Genomic DNA, 19,015 nt, shown 5'->3' on the forward strand with positions numbered 1-19,015 from the left:
AAAAAAAAAATGCTTCCTGCCTGACCCATTAGGATTTACCCATTATGTTTTCTACAGTTCTACTATAGGTGAAAATATGAACAACCAGAAAAAAATGGTCAGAAAGCAATAGGCCAGGCACAATGGCTCATGCCTGTAATTCCAGCACTTTGGGAGGCTGAGGTGGACAGATCACTTGAGGTCAGGAGTTCAAGAATAGCCTGGCCAACATGGTAAAAACCCTCTCTCTACTAAAAATACAAAAATTAGCTGGGCATGTGGCACATGCCTGTAATTCCAGCAACTCGGGAGGCTGAGGCAGGAGAATTGCTTGAACCTGAGAGACAGAAGTTACAGTGAGCCAAGACTGTGCCATTACACTCCAGCCTTGGTGACAGAGTGAGACTCCATCTCAAAAGAAAAAAAAGTAACAACAAATGGAGAGCAAAAGGGATCTGGTAATTCAGGAATGAGGAAGACAGCTCCCCTCTGGAAATAAGGAACAGATTAAAGAAGAATTGTCTTACGTTTCCCAGTAATTCCTTCAGTGGCTAAGGCCAGGACCTCAAAATAGGCTATAACTGGAACAGGGTTGCCAGAGCCAGGTATTAAAGTTTTAACAAGTTAGATCTATTCCTCTCCACCATACTGGGTTGTGAATGAGCTAAGAGATCTCAAAATCTTTGCCATGGGTTTCTTAATCCTTTTTTTTTTTTTTTTTTTAAGGCAAGAGTCTTACTCTGTCGCTCAGGCTGGAGTGCAATAGTGTGATCACAGCAACATCCGCCTCCTCGGTTCAAGCAATTTTCCTGATTCAGCCTCCTGAGTAGCTAGGACTACAGGCACGTGCCTCTACGCTGGGTAAAGTTCTGTATTTTTAGCAGAGATGGGGTTTCACTGTGTTAATCAGGATGGTCTTGATCTCCTGATGTTGTGATTGCCCGCCTTTGCATTCCAAAATGCTGGGATTACAGGTGTGAGCCATTGCACTCGGGCTTTTTTTTTTTTTTTTTCAGACAGAGTCTCACTCTGTTGCCCAGGCTGGAGTGCAGTGGCGTCATCTCAACCTCACTGCAGCCTCTACCTCCTGCGTTCAAGTGATTCTCCTGCTGCAGCCTCCTGAGCAGCTGGGATTATAGGCACGTACCACCATGCCTAGCTAATTTTTTGTATTTTTAGTAGACAAGGTTTCACCATGCTGGTCTAGGCTGGTCTGGAGCTGTTGACCTTGTGATCCACCCGCCTCGGCCTCCCAAAGTGCTGGTACTACAGGTGTGAGCCACCATGCCCAGCTGGCCCCCATTATTTCTAAAAGCTAAACTTCCCTCTTCAATCACCCATGCTTAGGGACAGAGTAGAGGTGGGGACGAATGCAAAAAAGGGATTAACTCACCGGGTGGTCATGACAATCACCAAGACTTTTTGTTCCCACACCATGAGCCAGAAATCACGATACGTATTTTCCAAAGGACCTAGAATAAAAGGAGAAGACAGGAAACATGACTCTGGGAAACCCTCTTTTCCTTTGTAGGCTTCTTCTGTTTTACTCCCCAATGGTAACTCCAAACCACAGATGTTAGCTCCCTGCTCATCCCTCCACATCCCTGCTATTCAGTGTGGTCTGTGGACCAATCACACCAGCATGGTATGGGAGAGTGTAGGAAACATGAATCTGCACGTTAACAAGATCTCCAGGAGAGTCATAGGTAGATTGGGAAGGACTGTTACATACCCTCTCAGAGCCTTAATCATTAGACCTTCAGCCATCACATTCAGGCTGACAGTGTCAAATGTGTATGAGTCTCTAGCTGTTTTCATATCACCTAAGCTTCAGTCTTATAATCACAGGTTGCTTACTAAACCATTAGCCTTCTGTTTCCCATCATCTCAGATCCATTATGTCTGCAACTAAGTCTCCTCCTTCAAAATTAGCTTTATCTTGGCCAGGTGCAATTGCTCATGCCTGTAACCCCAGCACTTTGGGAGGCCAAGACAGGTGGGTTGCCTGAGCTTAGGAGTTTCAGATTAGCCTGGCCAACATGACAAAACCCAGTCTCTGTGAAAACTACAAAAATCAGCCGGGCATGGTGGCGCATGCCTGTAGTCCCAGCTAATTGGGAGGCTGAGGCACGAGAATCGCTTGACCCCGGGAGGTGGAGGTTGCAGTGAGCTGAGATCGCACCACTGCATTCCAGCCTGGGAGGCTGGGAAACAGAATGAGACTCCATTTAAAAAAAAAAAAAAAAAAAAAAAAGTAGCTTTATCTTGCAACTTTCTTATCTCTGTTAACAATACTGGTATTCTTAAATCACTCAGTCTTAACAAGTTGAAGTCGACTCTGACTTACCCATTTCCTTCATCTCCTGGAAGCAGTCAGTCACCAAATCCTAGAGATTTTTTTACCTTTTAAATGTTTTTGGTTTTTGTTCTTTTGCCCCTATCTTCTGCCCATCCTGTTCTTCCTGCCCAACTGCACTGACACAAAGACCACATCATTGCCCAGCATGGTAGCTCACACCTGTAATCCCAGCACTTTGGGAGGCAGAGGCGGGTGCATCACCTGAGGTCCGGAGTTTGAGACCAGCCTGACCAACACGAAGAAACCCTATTTCTACAAAAAATACAAAATTAGCTGGGTATGATGGTGCATGCCTATAATCCCAGCTACTTTGAGCCTGAGGCAGGAGAATCACTTGAACCCAGGAGGCAGAGGTTATAGTGAGCCGAGATCGTGCCATTGCACTCCAGCCTGGGCAACAAGAGCGAAACTCCATCTCAAACAAAAACAAAACAAAACAAACAACAGAAACAAAGACCACATCATTTTTTAAGTTACTGTAATACCCTCTTAGTCTGCTTTTCTGAATAGGCCTTTTTCCCTTCCAGTCTACTCTGGGAACGCCATCAGTTTAATCTTTCTTAAAAATGACTTCATCAGAACATAGATACACCATGCTCACTTTTGCCTCTATTCCTTTGCTCAAGCTGTCTCCCTCACCTCCAATGCTATTCATTTTCTACCTGTTTTCAAGTGCTGTGTCTTCCTTGACATTGTCTCTGACCACCCCATTCCTTGTGAAGCTTCTTGGGCACAGCTGGATCTATACAGGTTAACCATTCAATTTATATACAGGTACTCTTACATCCATTATTTTACTTTGTGGGAATTAATGATATCTCAGTAAACATGGTTCTAAGGACAAGGGATTACAGGTGTGAGCTACTGCGCTTGGCCAAATTCTCCTTTTATAGTTAGAACTTGCATAGTTCTAAGCACTCAGCAGCAACTTTCAAGATACTTGTAGACTACCAACTCCATTTCAATCAAGACAGTAACCAGCCAGGCTCAATGGCTCACGCCTGTAATCCCAGCACTTTGGGAGGCCAAGGCAGGCAGATCACTTGAGGTCAGGAGTTCAAGACAAGCCTGGTCAACATGGTAAAACCCCGTCTCTATTAAAAACACAAAAATTAGCTGGGCATGGTGGCGGGCACCTGTAACCCCAGCTACCCGGGAGCCTGAGTTAGGAGACTCCCTTGAACCCGGGAAGCGGAGGTTGTAGTGAGCCAAGATCTTGCCATTGTACCCAGCCTGGGCGACAGAAAGACTCCATCTCAAGAAAAAAAAAAAAAGAAGACACTAACACTCAGGATAATTTCTTATGCTTTCCTGGTGTTTCTCCCCTCTCTGCTTTCAGGAAAGCAGGGCAGCACTAATGGTTAATTTGGCCTAGAAGTCTGCTAGTTCCACTACAACTAATAATTTTTGAGACAGGGTCTCACTCTGTCACCTACACTGGGTGAGAGTGGTATCATGGCTCACTGCAGCAAAATTATTGCTCATTCAGCCAAATTATTGCTAAGTCTTTTAGCAAGCACTAAGGTGACACTGAAATGCCCTCTCTGCAGAAATGGATGATGTCAAAAGCATGTGAGGTCTTAGAAATAAGCTGAATATCCAATAAGAGAGGATTAATTAAATGATGGCATATTAGGTGGGGTTCAGTGTCGCACACTTGTAATCTCAGCACTTTGTGGGGATGAGGTAGGCAGATCACTTGATCCCGGGAGTTCAAGACCAACCTGGGCAACATTGTGAAACCGCATCCCTACAAAAAAATGCAAAAATCAGCCAGGTGTAGTAGCAGGTGCCTGTAGTCCCAGCTACTCAGGAGACTGAGGTGAGAAGATCACCTGTGCCCGGAGAGGTTGAGGCTGCAGTGAGCCATGATCATGAGCCATGATTGTACCACTCTGTCACCCAGCCTAGGTGACAGAGTGAGACCCTGTCTCAAAAATAAATAATAGCATACCCATAATTTATACAGTGCATAAAGGTGATGTTGTGAGAGCGGTATTTTTTGTTATGAAAAGGTATTCACAGATACCATTAAATGAAACAAGAGGTATGTGTAGAAAGAGCAGAGTTGGTTAATTTTTTTTTTTTTTTCAGACGGAGTCTCACTCTGTCACCCAGGCTGGAGTGCAGTGGTGTGATCTCGGCTCACTGCAACCTCTGCCTCCTGGGTTCCAGCAATTCTGGTGCCTCAGCTTCCCAAGTAACTGGGATTACAGGCAACCACCACCATGCCCAGCTAATTTTTGTGTTTTTAGTAGAGACGAGAGTTTTACCACGTTGGCCAGGCTGGTCTTAAACTCTTGACCTCAGGTGATTCACCCACCTCAGCCTCCCAAAGTACTGGGATTACAGGCTTGAGCTACTGTACCCAGCCTGGTTAAATATTTTATATGCCTATATTTGCATGTATGCATAGATAAAGGTCTAGAAGGAGATTCTGTAAAAATGTTAACATTATTTCTGAGTCACAGGGTTATGAGTGATTTTTATCTTTGCTTTCTAAATGTTCTACAATAAACATGCGTTATCCTACTATACACATAAAGAAGATAGTAAGGACACCTTTTCCACATCTCTGACCCTCAGCCTCAACTACATCCTACCCTCCTGCACCACGGCAACTCTCAGATACTTTGTTTGCCACATTCAGACCACTGGCAGAATTGGAGTTCTGGGCAGTCAGAGCACATGGTAACTCAGTTACCAGACTCAGGCTGGACAAACTTCTCACAGCCTCAAAAGAGAAGGGAAAGTTGTACTTCCCAGCTTAGACCGTTTAACAGTAGATTTCTCTCAAGAAATAAAATCAGCAGTTTATACTGACATAGGTGAAACAATCCACTGACTTGAGTTGTAAAAACTTCTGAACCAAACAAACATGGGTTCAATCCCTGGTTCTGGCACTTACTAGCTGCATGGTCCAAGGTCATGTAAACTTTTGGGTTTCAGTTTGCTCATCTATAAATTAATAAACCTCCCTTGCAGAGTCTCTATAATAATTGGACATCTGGTATATAATATGTCTTCTCAATAGATGACATCATTAGTAGAATTATAGGCTGGGCGCAGTGGCTTATAATCCCAGAACTTTGGGAGGCTGATGTGGGCAGATCACTTGAGGCCAGGAGTTCGAGACCAGCCTGGCCAACATGGCGAAATCCCATCTCTACCAAAAATACAAAAATTAGCCATGCGTGGTGGCTCATGAATTGCTTAAACCCAGGAAGTGGACAGTACAATGAGCCAAGATCACGCCACTGCACTCCAGTCTGGGCGTCAAAGCAAGACTCCATCTCAAAAAAATTCATTAATTAATTAAATAAAAAAGAAGAAGTTGCAGGCATTATAATATTTTATTCCTAAATACTTGAGCACCTGTTAGGAAAACAAGGACATCCTCCTATGGAGTAATACCATTATCACCTTTAGCTTATACATGGATAAAATGTTGGCTATTACAAAGTCTCCAGTTGTTTCTTTTTTTCTTCTTTTTTAAAGACGGGGTTTCACCATGTTGGCCAGGCTGGTCTCAAACTCCTGACCTCAGGTGATCCGCCCGCCTCGGCCTCCCAAAGTGTTGGGATTACAGGCGTAAGCCACCGCGCCCGGCTCCAATTGTTTCAATAGTTTGTCTTCAATTTTTTTTCCTCCCAACTGAGGATCTAATCACAGATCTTTTTTTTTCTCTGAGATGGAGTTGTGCTCCTGTTGCCCAGCCTGGAGTGCAATGGCATGATCTCAGCTCACCACAACCTCCATCTCCTGGGTTCAAGTGATTCTCCTGCCTCAGCCTCCCAAGTAGCTGGGACTATAGGCATGTACCACCTCGCCCGGCTAATTTTTTATTTTCATTAGAGACAGGGTTTCTCCATGTTGGTCAGGCTGATCTCGAACTCCCAACCTCAGGTGATTCGCCAGCCTCCCGAAATGTTGGGATTACAGGCGTGAGCCACCATGCCCGGCCTTTTTTTTTTTTATTTTTTTGTTTTTTGAGACAGGGTTTTTCTCTGTCACCCAGGTTAGATTGCTGGAGTGCAGCTGTGTAACCACAGCTCATTGCAGGCTCAACCTCCCATGCTTAAGCAATCCTTCCACTTTGGCCTCACAAATAGCTGGGATCACAGGCACATGCCACCATGCCTGGCTAATTTTTAAAGATTTTTTGAAAATAAAAAATAAAATAAATAAAAATTTTTTGGAGACAGAGTCTCCTTATGTTGCTCAGGCTGTTCTCAAATTCCTAGGCTCAAGGGATCCTCCCATCTCTGTCTCCCAAAGTGCTGGGGCTATAGGTATCTGTCATGCATCATCCTTTGCCATTGGTTTGCTCTGTTATTTTTTTTTTTGAGACAGGATCTTGCTGTGTCAGCCAGGCTGGAGTGCAATGGTGCAATCTCAACTTAGAGCAACCTCTGCTTCCTGGGCTCAAATGATACTTCCACCTCAGCCTCCCAAAGTACTAGAGTTACAGGCGTGAGCCACTGTGCCCAGCCATGGTTCTCTTTAATCTCCGTTTAATCTAGAACAGTTCTTTGTCTTCTTTTTGTGTGTTAATGGCATTAACTTCGGAGAGTTTGAGCCAGTTTTCTTGTAGTATGTCCCACAATCTGAATTTCTCTGGTTTGTTTCCCCTGACTACATAAAGGTTTTAAAACTGGCAATACACCACACAGATGATATTCATTTCTCAATGCATCATATCAGGAGGCATACATAATGTCCCTTTGTCCTTTATTGATGATACTAAGTTTGATCACTTGATTAAGGAAGTATCCACCAGATCTTGCTCTGCAATGGTCAAAGGGCCTATGTGCATTTGATGGTCTGTTGTCTTTCTGTGTTATTATTTCCTCCTACTCTCTTTGAAAGTGGCACAATAGGCTAAGCACGGTGGCTCATGCCTGTAATCTCAGCACTTTGGGAGGCCAAGGCAGATGGATCACTTGAGGTCAGGAGCTCGAGACCAGGCTGGCCAACATGGTGAAACCCCGTCTCTACTAAAAATACAAAAATTAGCCGGGCATGGTGGCACATACCTGTAGTCCCACCTACTCAGAAGGCCGAGGCAAGAGAATCACTCGAACCCAGGAGGTGGAGGTGCAGTGAGCCAATATCATGCCACTGCACTCCAGCCTGAGTGATGGAGCAAGACTCCATCTCAAAAAAAGAAAAAACAAAACAAATCAGAAATCCCTCTAGAGCTCAGTATTTCACTGTCAGACCTATCAGCACATACTATCTATGTCAGAACACTTGCTGGAGTGTTCTGTGATGGTACAGGAACCAGCCTAGGCCTGTTAGGACATCAATACTCATTCCTAGATTGAACTAAATCTCTGAGAAGTCCACTGCCTCTTACTAGACAGGAAGAGCATGAGGAGCTGGCCGATGAGTTCTGATGCCCTACACCCTTGCCAATGCTAAGACTAACCCTAAAACCTGAAGGCAGTAGTGTTATGTATTTAAATATCCAGGTGAGTTTCCAGGCACACCTGGTACAGAAACCCCAAACTACTCATCTGCTTTTCTCAACCACCACCAATCTTTATGGAAGGCCAGGATCTAGTGGCCAAAACCTCCACTGAAATTACTATTCCTTCAAAAATTATGCCATCATTTGGCAAAAGGAATCTTAAGTAGATGGCACAAAATCAGCAAGGGAGGGATGGATCAGCTTACCTTGCGTGCCAATGTAAGCATTCTTCTGCTTGTAGCCATCCATGAAACTGGCATTGATGTAATCTGTCTAATGATAAAAAGGAGACATCACTACAGCTGCACAGAATATACCATTTGGGTCATAAAATGATGTACTTGGTAAGTAAAACCCAAGGCGTAAATATTCTCTTCTTGTTGAGCAGAAAATGAGGAGTGAAATGGCCAGCTGAAAACGTCACTTCAATAAATGTTGCTGGGACAAATGGATATCTACATGCAGAAAAATCAAGCTGACTCCTTCCTCACACCATGCACAAAAATTGACTCAAAATGGATCACAGACCAAATGTAAGAGTTAAAACTATCAGCATAAAATATAAGAGTAAATCTTTGTGACCTTGGTTTAGGGAAAGCCTTCACAGATATGACACCAAAGTCATAAGTGACAAAAGAAAAGAGATAAATTGGACTATATTAAAATTAAAATCTTTTGTGCTTCAAAAGTTTTAAATTTTAATATTAAGGCCCCACATAGTGGCTCACGCCTGTAATCACAGCACTTTGGGAGGCCAAGGCAGGTGGATCACTTGAGGCCAGAAGTTTGAGACCAGCCTGACCAACATGGTAAAACCCCATCTCTACTAAAAATACAAAAATTATTTGGGTGTGGTAGCATGCACCTGGAATCCCAGCTGCTCAAGAGGCTGAGGCACAAGAATCACTTGAACTCAGGAGGTAGGGATTGCAGTGAGCCAAGAACATGCTACTGCACTCCAGCATGGGCAACAGAATGAGACTGTATCAAAAAACACAAAACAAAACAACACCATCAACAAAGTAAAACAAACAACCCACAGAATGCATGTATTTGGTAAGGGACTTGTATCTAGAATACATAAAGAAGTCTTGTAACTCAATAATTAGAACATAAACAACCCAATTTAAAAATGGGCAAAAGAGATGAACAGCTATTTTTCCAAAGAAGATATATGAATAGCCAATAAGCACATGAAAAGATCATTCATCATTAGCCATGAGGGAAATGCAAATAAAGACCACGAGATATAGCTGGGCACAATGGTTCACGCCTACAATACCAGCACTGTGCGAGGCTGAGGCGGATGGATCACGAGGTCAGGAGTTTGAGACTACCCTGTCCAATATGGTGAAACCCCATCTTTACTAAAAATACAAAAAATTAGCTAGGCGTGATGGCACGCACCTGTAGTCCCAGGTGCTCGGGAGGCTGAGGCCAGGAACCCAGGAGGTAGAGGTTGCAGTGAGCCAAAATTGTGCCACTGCACTCCAGCCTGGGCAACAGAGCAAGACTGTCTCAAAAAACAAACAAACAAACAAAACCACAAGATACTAATTTATACCCCCTAGGATGACTACAGGTATAAAAGATGGATAATATTGTTGGCAAGGATGTGGAAAAACTGAAACCCTCATACATGTATATACACTGCTTATACATTGCTAGTGGTAATATAAAATGGTGCAGTTACTATAGAAAAGAGTCTGGTTGTTCCTGAAAAAATTAAACAGTTATCATATGACCCAGCAATTCCACACCTGATAAAAATGATAATGTGTGCCCATACAAAAACTTATACATAAATATCCATAGCAGCATTATTCATAATAGCCAAAAGTGGAAACAACTCAAATGTCCTTCAACTGAAATGAATAAAATGTGGTATATTCATACAATGGAGTATTATTTAGCAGTAAAAAGGAGTTATGTGATGATACATGCTACAGCATGGATGAACCTAGAAAATACTACACTAAGTGATAGAAGCCAGACACAAAAAGCTACATATCCTAGGACTGTCTTTGTATGAGATTCCTAGAACAGGCAAATCTATGGAGATAGGAAATAAGCTAGGGTGGGTTAGAGGGAAATGGGCAGTGACTGCTAAGAGTGTGGGGTTTATTTGGGCAATGAAAAAAAATGTTCTAGTTGACTGTGGTGATGGTTGCACAACTCTGTGATTCTACTAACAGCCACTGACTTGTATACTTCAAACAGGTCAACAGTATGGTATGTGAACTATATCTCAGTAGAAACTGTTATTTACAAGAAAAGGGTCCATCAGGACTTGCAACACTGTAGCATGGGACCAAATGAGAGGTGAGGCAAGCAAGCAGGAACATCTGGCCCATCCTGCCACACACAAAAGGCCACATGTGAATGCAGAAGGAAGAAAGCTAGGCCTCATACATGGGACCATCAACAGGACAGGCCAAACGGCTAGACTCCGTTACTACCTCAATTTACGCAAAGCAACTTCCAGTCAAATTCAAAGGTGTCTTAATTAACAGCTCCTGAATCTCTCTCTTCCAGAGTCTTCTCCTACCTCTTAATGTCCTCAGACCTATTTACTTCAAGATCATTTTTTATTATACCTACTCACAAGATCCTTTCATCCAGGCTGATAAAAGAGAAACACTGATCAGCTGCAGTTTCATGTTGTAGTATAGCTAGTTGAGAGGTGGACAGATGCAGGAAGTAGAATGGATAAGGGAAGGCATGAAGGGTTACAGAAGGATAAAAGAAAAGAAGTTTCAATAGCAAACTAGGGAAAACTGATAACTCACTGTACTACAGAGAGGTCAGACTGACTCTTTCCTCAACCTATAACTCTTTCTCCAGTAGATCCTATCACTGGGAGGACAGTGTGAACTGTCAGTATCCCATAGCTAACCTCCTAAGACATCACCTCATGGTCAAACCCGGGTTACTTGGATTTGTGTCCATTAACCAGTCAGTCTACCAATTGATCACTCTATTATTTATTTAGTCAAGAGTTTCCTCCTGGCCGGGCGCGGTGGCTCACGCCTGTAATCCCAGCACTTTGGGAGGCCGAGGCGGGTGGATCACAAGGTCAAGAGATCGAGACCATCCTGGACAACATAGTGAAACCCCGTCTCTACTAAAAATACAAAAAATCAGCTGGGGATGGTGGCGCATGCCTGTAATCCCAGCTACTCAGGAGGCTGAGGCAGGAGAATTGCCTGAACTCAGGAGGCGGAGGTTGCGGTGAGCCGAGATCGCGCCATTGCACTCCAGCCTGGGTANAACAAGAGCGAAACTCCATCTCAAAAAAAAAAAAAAAAAAAGAGTTTCCTCCTTAGAAACTATAAATAAACAGTGGAATGACAAACTCAAAGTTTTCCCTCCCACAGCAGCTAGTATTACCTTCATACTATTACCGTCCTACCCTGACTCAGACAACTTCACTGAGCTAACAGATCACCTGCAGCAGACCCAGCGTGCTAAAAGCCTCACTCACTCCAAAGAGGCTTCTCAATCCAGGGTGCAGCCAGTCAGCCAAAGCCCATCCTCTACTCAACCTGGCAAATACAAAGGGCATACCCTCTCTAGGACCAAGGGGAGAAGGTATGGAAAAGTACAAAAGATTTACCTGGTATATGCCAGTCAACATTAGTAAGAACATAAGTAGGAACTAATTTCATGCTTTAAAAACAAAAGAATTGTTACCTCTTTAAAGAAGACATTGTTTTTTATTTTATTTTTGAGACGGAGTCTCGCTCTGTCACCAGGCTGGAGTGCAGTGGCGCAATCTCGGCTCACTGTAACTTCTGCCTCCCAGGCTCAAGTGATTCTCCTGCCTCAGCATCCCAAGTAGCTGGGACTACAGGCATGTGCCACCATGCCCAGCTAATTTTTGTATTTTTTAATAGAGACAGGGTTTCACCATGTTGGCCAGGATGGTCTCAATCTCTCGACCTCGTGATCTGCCTGCCTCAGCCTCCCAAAGAGTTGGAATTACAGGCGTGAGCCACTGCGCCCGGTCCATTATTTCTTTATAACTAAGAATTACTAGCTTCAGCACTGGTCTCTGAGAGTGCTGATTTTTATTTCAATTTTGGAAGAATCATTGCATATTAAAACTGAAAATGACCCAGAGACAAAGTATATACTTGGGGGCAAATTGAAATAGTATGAAGAACTAAACCCGGCACAGCATGTTATGGGCCACTGCTATAGACTGAAATTGTGTCCCCCATGACTTCAAATGGATACATCTCAACCCCCAATGTAGTGGTACTAGGAGATGGGGCCTTTGACAGGTGATTAGGTCATGAGGATCATGAGGACAGAGTTCTCACAAATGGGATTAGTATCTTTATAAGACAGAAGAGTTCTGAAGCACTCCCTCAGCCATTCCCTTCTGCCATGGGAGGATGCAATGAGTAGGCAGTGGTCAGTGAACCAAGAAAGGGGCCCTTGCTAGACCACAAATCTGCCAGCAAGTTGATCTTGGACTTCCAAGACTCCACCATAGTGAGAAATACATTTCTGTTGTTTCTAAGCCATCCTGCACGTGATATTTTTGTTACAGCAGCCCAAACAGATTAGGGCAGCCATGTTCAATAGAAATTTGGACTAACAGCTTTAAAATTCCAAAAGCAATTGAAGTGAACAATTCACTAAAAAACCTGAATCCTCGAAAAAACAAGGTAATGTATACTTGAAAATTGCAGAGAGCAGATTTTTTTTTTCAAGACGGGGTTTCACCATGTTGGTCAGGCTGGTCTTGAACTCCTGACCTCAGGTCCTCTGCCTGCCTTGGCCTCCAAAGTGCTTGTATTACAGGCGTGAGCCACCATGCCCCGCCAGAATTTTTTTTTTTTTTTTTTTTTTTTTTTTTAAGACAGAGTCTTGCTCTATCACTTAGGCTTGGAGTGCAACGGCGCAATCTTGGCTCACTGCAACTCTTCCTCCTCCTGGGTTCAAGTGATTCTCCTGCATCAGCCTCCTGAGTAACTGGGATTATAGGTGCCTGCCACCACGCCCGGCTAATTTTTGTATTTTTAGTAGAGATGGGGTTTCACAATTTTGTTCAGGCTGGTCTCAAACTCCTGACCTTGTGATTCGCCTGCCTCGATCTCCCAAAGTGCCTCCCCCAGTGCACCTAAAAAGATGACAGGCGTGAGCTACCGCTCCCAGCATGGAGAGCAGATTTTAAGTGTTTTCACCACAAAACAAGGTAAATATGTGAAGTAATGCATATGTTAACTAGCTTGACTTAGCTACTCTGCAATGCATACGTATTTTAAAATATTACACTGTATACCATAAATATATACAATTTTTATCACCTAAAATTTAAAAATAACTAAATGTGAGGAAACAGAATGAGAAAAATAACCCCAAAGGTAGAAATGCCCTGAGAGTAAGTATTAAGTCCCCAAAGCTAAGCAAATAATTTTTTTTCGCTTTCCCTGTCCCTCAAGGTGAATAATTTAATGTCAAAAAATAAAAAATAAAACAAAAAAACCTAAATATTCCATTTGCTGTAAAAATAAAGCCTCTACTAATGTTTTAGTAATGAGAGGTACTACAAATCAGACAATGATCTTCACAGTAACCACAGGATAACGCGAAGAGTCTTCCGGTAAACTAAGATTCCACTCATTCACAAATAAGTCCCGAGTGTCTGATACATGCCATGTACTGTTCTAGGTTCTGGACACTGGAAAGTCAACAAAGTGGATGAATACAGATATCTCCGACTCCAGAGCCCCAACTCAACCACTGCACTCCACTCCTTCAGCACATATGCAATGATGATCTCAGCAGTACTGATGAATTTACCCTCCAGCCAGCCAGGTCTCAGATCAAATGCTCCTGCAGGAAAATCTCCAGGGCTCCTGGACAGGACTATGAATTAAGTTTACGTGCTTGAAACAATAGGGACAAGAGAATTGGGGGTCCGAACCCACATATCATATATGCCCAAATACAAGGCAATGATTTTCCAAAACTTACCCCTAGAAAGAGAAGGGATATAACAAATCCTTATAATGTGTTCATGTTAAAGAGGCACTATTTAAATTACTTTACCTTGAACAACACCTCAGTCAATGCTGCGTTGTTTGTTGGTTTGTTTTTTCCCAAGATGGAGTTTTGCTCTTTGTTGCCCAGGCTGGAGTGCAATGGTGCAATCTCAGCTCACTGCAACCTCCACCTCCCAGGTTCAAGAGATTATGTTGCCTCAGCCTCCCGAGTAGCTGGGATTATAGGCATGTGTCACCACACCCAGCTAATTTTGTGTTTTTAGTAGAGACAGGGTTGTACCATGTTGCCTAGGCTGGTCTTGAACTACTAACCTCATAATCCACCCAAGTTATATTAAAAAGGAATTTATGGCCAGGCACATTGGCTCATGCCTATAATCCCAGCACTTTGGGAGGCCAAGGCGAGAGGCTTGCTTGAGCCCAGGAAGAACTGGCCAACAGAACTGGCCCAGGAGGAACTGGCCAACAGAGACCCTATCTCTATAAAAATTTTAAAAGATCAGCCAGGTGTAATGACATGTGCCTACAGTCCCAGCTACTTAGGAGGTAGAGGTGGGAGGATCGCTTGAGCCCAGGAGTTCAAGGGTGCAGTGGGCTATGATCAAGTCACTGCACTCCAGCCTGGGTGACAGAGTGAGACCCTGTCTCTATTTTTTTTTTTTAAAGGATTTTACAAAAGAATAAGTGAATGAATCACATTATAGGGGATGCATAAGATGCAAGATGAATTAAAAAACGTGACAGATGCTAAAGTTAAAGGTGTATGTGAAGTGTTTGAATAAAATGTTCACTAAATATCTGTTAATGGATTACATATGAGGTTTTCAATATATAATCAAATTTACACATTAAATAATATAGTTATTTGACCATTTCATCTGTATCCCTAGATATTTATGTATACGTAAGTTGTCCACAATTTCCCCAGATACAGATGGAGAAATCAGAGGTCACTTACAATCAAGGTTGCCTTGTATTGATGCATATATACTCACCAAAGGAACTGGACTCTACGACCATAACTTTACAACTAAGGAGTAAAAGGAGAAATAATTTAACATCTATGAAGCACCTGTAATATATCAGACCTTGTACTATCAGCATTCACATAAGAATTTCATTTAATTTCCACTGGATACTGTGAGGTGGGCATTTGAGGACTTGCCTATGGTCATAGACTAGTGTGTAGCAAAATGTGAACTGAAACCTAATCTCTCTGGCCTCAGAGTCTACTTTCATACTACGATAGCATTAGTAAGCTTCACTTTGGAAGAAGCTCAACTTCCCCCAGTGCGCCTGGAAAGATGACATTGATCTGTCTACCTGAGTATGGCCACTTCGCTTTGTTAGCTTCACTCTAGTTTGGTCCAGGCAGGGCACATCCCCATAACGGTTCTTCTCTAGGTTTCCTGGAGACCTGAAGGAAACGAAACAAACAAGCAAGAATAAAGAAAAAGTGGGAACAGTCAGTATGTACAAAATCTGATCATGCAAAAGGAGTGTCAGTTACTCCAGGGGTGGAGACATGGAAGCTTTTCAATCTCTGGCCCATACAGTTTCATATCATTTAACATTTTTTATGGTAAGTACATTCTACTTCTAAAAATAAACATATCTCCTTTCAAAAGAGAGAGGGAGGCCAGACACGGTGGTTCACACCTTTACTCCCAGGACTTTGGGAGGCTGGAGAATTAATTGAGGCCAGGAGTTTGTAATCAGGAAATGTAATGACAGCCTATCTGAACAAAGAAGTTAAAAAATTAGCCGGGCATCATGGCACACACCTGTAGTCCTAGCTACTCAGGAGTCTAAGGTGGGAGGATCGCTTCAGCCCAGGGGATCAGGGCTGCAGTGAGCTATGATGGTGCCACTGCACTCCAGCCCAAAGAGAAACCCTGACTCTAAAAAAAAAGAGACACCGGACTTGGTGGCTTATGCCTGTAATCCCAGCACTTTGGGAGGCTGATGCGGTGGATCACCTAAGGTCAGGAGTTCAAGACCAGACTGGCCAAGATGATAATGCCCCATCTCTACTAAAAATACAAAAATTAGCCAGGTGTGGTGGTGCACACCTGTAATCCCAGCTACTCAGTAGGCTGAGGCAGGATAATCGCTTGAACCTGGGAGGGGGAGGTTGCAGTGAGCCAAAATTGCACCACTGTACTCCAGCCTGGGTGATGAAGAAAGACTCCATCTCAAAAAAATAAAATAAAATAATAAAAAATTTAATTTAATTTAAAAAGAGAGAAAGAGTGCAGATGGAAGTCCTCACTCCCAATTTCTACCTTGGCAGAAATTGGTACTAAGAAGTGGGGTGCTGCTGTAACTAAAAATGTGGAGGCAGATTTGGAATTGGGTAATGGATAGAGTTGATAGAGTTTGGAAGTGCATGCAGAAAAAGCCTACATGGCTATAAGCAGGCATAAAGGGCAAGTCTAGAGAGAAAACGAACATAATGCAAGGAAAAAATCATTTAAAAAATAATGTAACAAAAAAATTCCTAGAACTGAATAACAAGCCTTCAGATTAAAAGAATCTATCAAATAACTAATATAGTAAGTTTTAAAAGAGGACCTACACTAAGGTATATCATTGTGAATTATTATTATTATTATTATTATTATTATTTTGAGATGGAGTCTCACTCTGTCCCCCAGGCTCAAGTGCAGTGGTGCAATCTTGGCTCACTGCAACCTCCGCTTCCCAGGTTCAAATGATTCTCCTGCCTCAGCCTACTGAGTAGCTAGGATTATAGTAGCCTGCCACCATGCTTGGCTAATATTTATTTACTTATTAATTTTTTGAGATGGAGTTTCACTCTTGTTGCCCAGGCTGGAGTGCAATGGCACAATCTTGGCTTACCGCAACCTCCACCTCCCGGGTTCAAGCAATTCTCCTGCCTCAGCATCCTGAGTAGCTGGGATTATAGGCATGCGCCACCACACCCTGCTAATTTTGTTTTTTTAGTAGAGACGGGGTTTTGCCATGTTGGCCAGGCTGGTCTTGAAGGCCTGACCTCAGGTGATCCACCTCCTCACTCCCAAAGTGCTGGGATTACAGGCGTGTGCCACCACACACGGCCCAATTTTTATATTTTTAGTAGAGACGGGGTTTCACCATGTTGGCCAGGCTGGTCTCCAAGTCCTGACCTCAGGTGATCCACCTCCTCACTCCCAAAGTGCTGGGATTACAGGCGTGTGCCACCACACACGGCCCAATTTTTATATTTTTAGTAGAGACGGGGTTTCACCATGTTGGCCAGGCTGGTCTCCAAGTCCTGACCTCAGGTGATCCACCTCCTCGCTCCCAAAGTGCTGGGATTATAGGCATGCACCACCACACACAGCCCAATTTTTATATTTTTAGTAGAGACGGGGTTTCGCCATGTTGTCCAGGCTGGTCTTGAACTCCTAACCTCAGGTGATCTACCCTTCTTGGCCTCCCAAAGTGCTGGGGTTACAGGCATGACCCACCATGCCTGGTCTCTTTCAATCCTTTTAAATGATTTAGTGTTTTTCTTTTTTCTTCCCTGGACATTTTGTTTAAGAAATTTAGGCTGGGTGCAGTGGCTCACCCCTGCATTTTCAGCACTTTGGGAGGCTGACAAGGGGAGATCACCTGAGGTCAGGACTTGGAGACCAGCCTGGCCAACATGGTGAAACCATGTCTCTACTAAAAATACAAAAATTAGCTGGGCATGATGGTGCACACCTGTAGTCCCAGCTACTCAGGAGGCGGAGGCAAGAGAATCACCTGAACCCGGGAGGTAGAGGTGGCAGTGAGCCGAGATTGTGCCACTGCACTCCAGCCTGGGTGACAGGAGTCATAAATGAATGAATGAATGAATGAATGGAGAAAGAATAAGATCAGATAATTCACAGCATCACTAGTAATCAGAGTGGCAATGCCTTAAAAAATTCTGAGATAAAATTATTTCTAACCTAGAGTTCTATACCGTAGCAAAATAGAATAAAGGTAAAGAAAGAAGATGATGTACAATTAGGAAAGAAGATCCAACAAAGGAAACAGGGAAATTGCAAGATAAAAACTGAGGAGCAAGTCTAGATAAGAACCAACCACAGTTGAGACTAGAACAAAAGGAAAAAAAGGTTCTGAAAGTGAGTCTCTGGAAAAAAAAATGGAAGCAATTGATTATCTGATACATTCAACCACTTGGAAACTAATGATGACAGCGTAAAATAAATCTGATTAGGCATATAGAAAAATAACGAAGCAAGGTGGCTCATACCCATAATCCCTGCACTTTGGGAGGCCAAGGTAGGCAGATCACTTGAGTTCAGGAGTTTGAAACCAGTCTGGCCCACATGGCAAAACGCTATCTCTGCTATAAATACCAAAAAAAAGTTAGCAAAGCGAGGTGGAGAGTGCCTGTAATCCCAGCTACTGAGGAGGAGGCTAAGATACGAGAATCGTTTTAACCCAGGGTGCGGAGGTCGCAGTGAGCCACGATCGTGACATTGCACTCTAGCTTGGGCAACAGAGTGAGACTCCGTCTCAAAAAAAACAACAAAAAGAAAAATAATGAGGATAGATACACAGAAAACTAAAGGAAGTGAAAAAATCAGGTAATTAACTTCAGAAGAAACAAAAAATTGAATTATTAGGCCAGGTGTAGTGGCTAATGCCCATAATTCCAGTACTTTGGGAGGCTGAGGCAGGTGGATGGCCTGAGCTCAGGAGTTTCAGACCAGCCTGGGCAACATGGCAACACTCTGTCTCCACCAAAAATACAAAAAAATTAGCCAGGTGGCCGGGCACAGTGGCTCACACCTATAATACCAGCACTCTGGGAGGCTGAGGCCAAAGGATCACCTGAGGTCAGGAGTTTGAGACCAGCCTGGCCAACATGGTGAAACCCTGTCTCTATTAAAAATACAAAAATTAGCCAGGCGTGGTGGCAGGCACCTGTGATCCCAGCCACTCAGGAGGCTGAGACAGGAGAATCGCTTGAACCTGGGAGGTGGAGGTTGCAGTGAGCCAAGATCCCACCACTGCACTCCAGCCTGGGCATCAAAGAGCGAAACTCCGTCTCAAAAAAAAGAAAAAAAGGCCGGGCGCGGTGGCTCAAGCCTGTAATCCCAGCACTTTGGGAGGCTGAGGCGGGTGGATCACGAGGTCAAGAGATCGAGACCATCCTGGTCAACATGGTGAAACCCCCGTCTCTAC

At 43.5% G+C, this 19,015-nt stretch overlaps 1 protein-coding gene and 1 long non-coding RNA gene across 2 annotated transcripts in view; one reads left to right on the top strand and one right to left on the bottom strand.

Annotated features, from left to right (window-relative positions):
- The window catches only part of LOC108317478, a 10,431-nt gene extending 1,924 nt beyond the window's left edge, over window positions 1-8,507 (top strand). Inside the window, exons 2-3 of the long non-coding RNA XR_001830760.2 lie at window positions 1,511-1,685; window positions 8,200-8,507. This is a non-coding gene — a long non-coding RNA (uncharacterized LOC108317478). The remainder of the gene's footprint in view (window positions 1-1,510; window positions 1,686-8,199) is intronic.
- PTPN9 (protein tyrosine phosphatase non-receptor type 9) overlaps window positions 1-19,015 on the bottom strand; it is a 107,149-nt gene that overhangs the window by 5,549 nt on the left and 82,585 nt on the right. The window contains exons 8-10 of the mRNA XM_017547983.2: window positions 15,152-15,245; window positions 8,018-8,084; window positions 1,373-1,451 (exon numbers count right to left, since the gene is read on the bottom strand). Coding sequence (XP_017403472.1) covers window positions 1,373-1,451; window positions 8,018-8,084; window positions 15,152-15,245 — 240 coding nt within the window. The remainder of the gene's footprint in view (window positions 1-1,372; window positions 1,452-8,017; window positions 8,085-15,151; window positions 15,246-19,015) is intronic.

The sequence above is a fragment of the Cebus imitator genome, unplaced genomic scaffold (assembly GCF_001604975.1).
Source record: "Cebus imitator isolate Cc_AM_T3 unplaced genomic scaffold, Cebus_imitator-1.0 Scaffold203, whole genome shotgun sequence".
In the NCBI taxonomy this organism is placed as follows: domain Eukaryota; kingdom Metazoa; phylum Chordata; class Mammalia; order Primates; family Cebidae; genus Cebus; species Cebus imitator.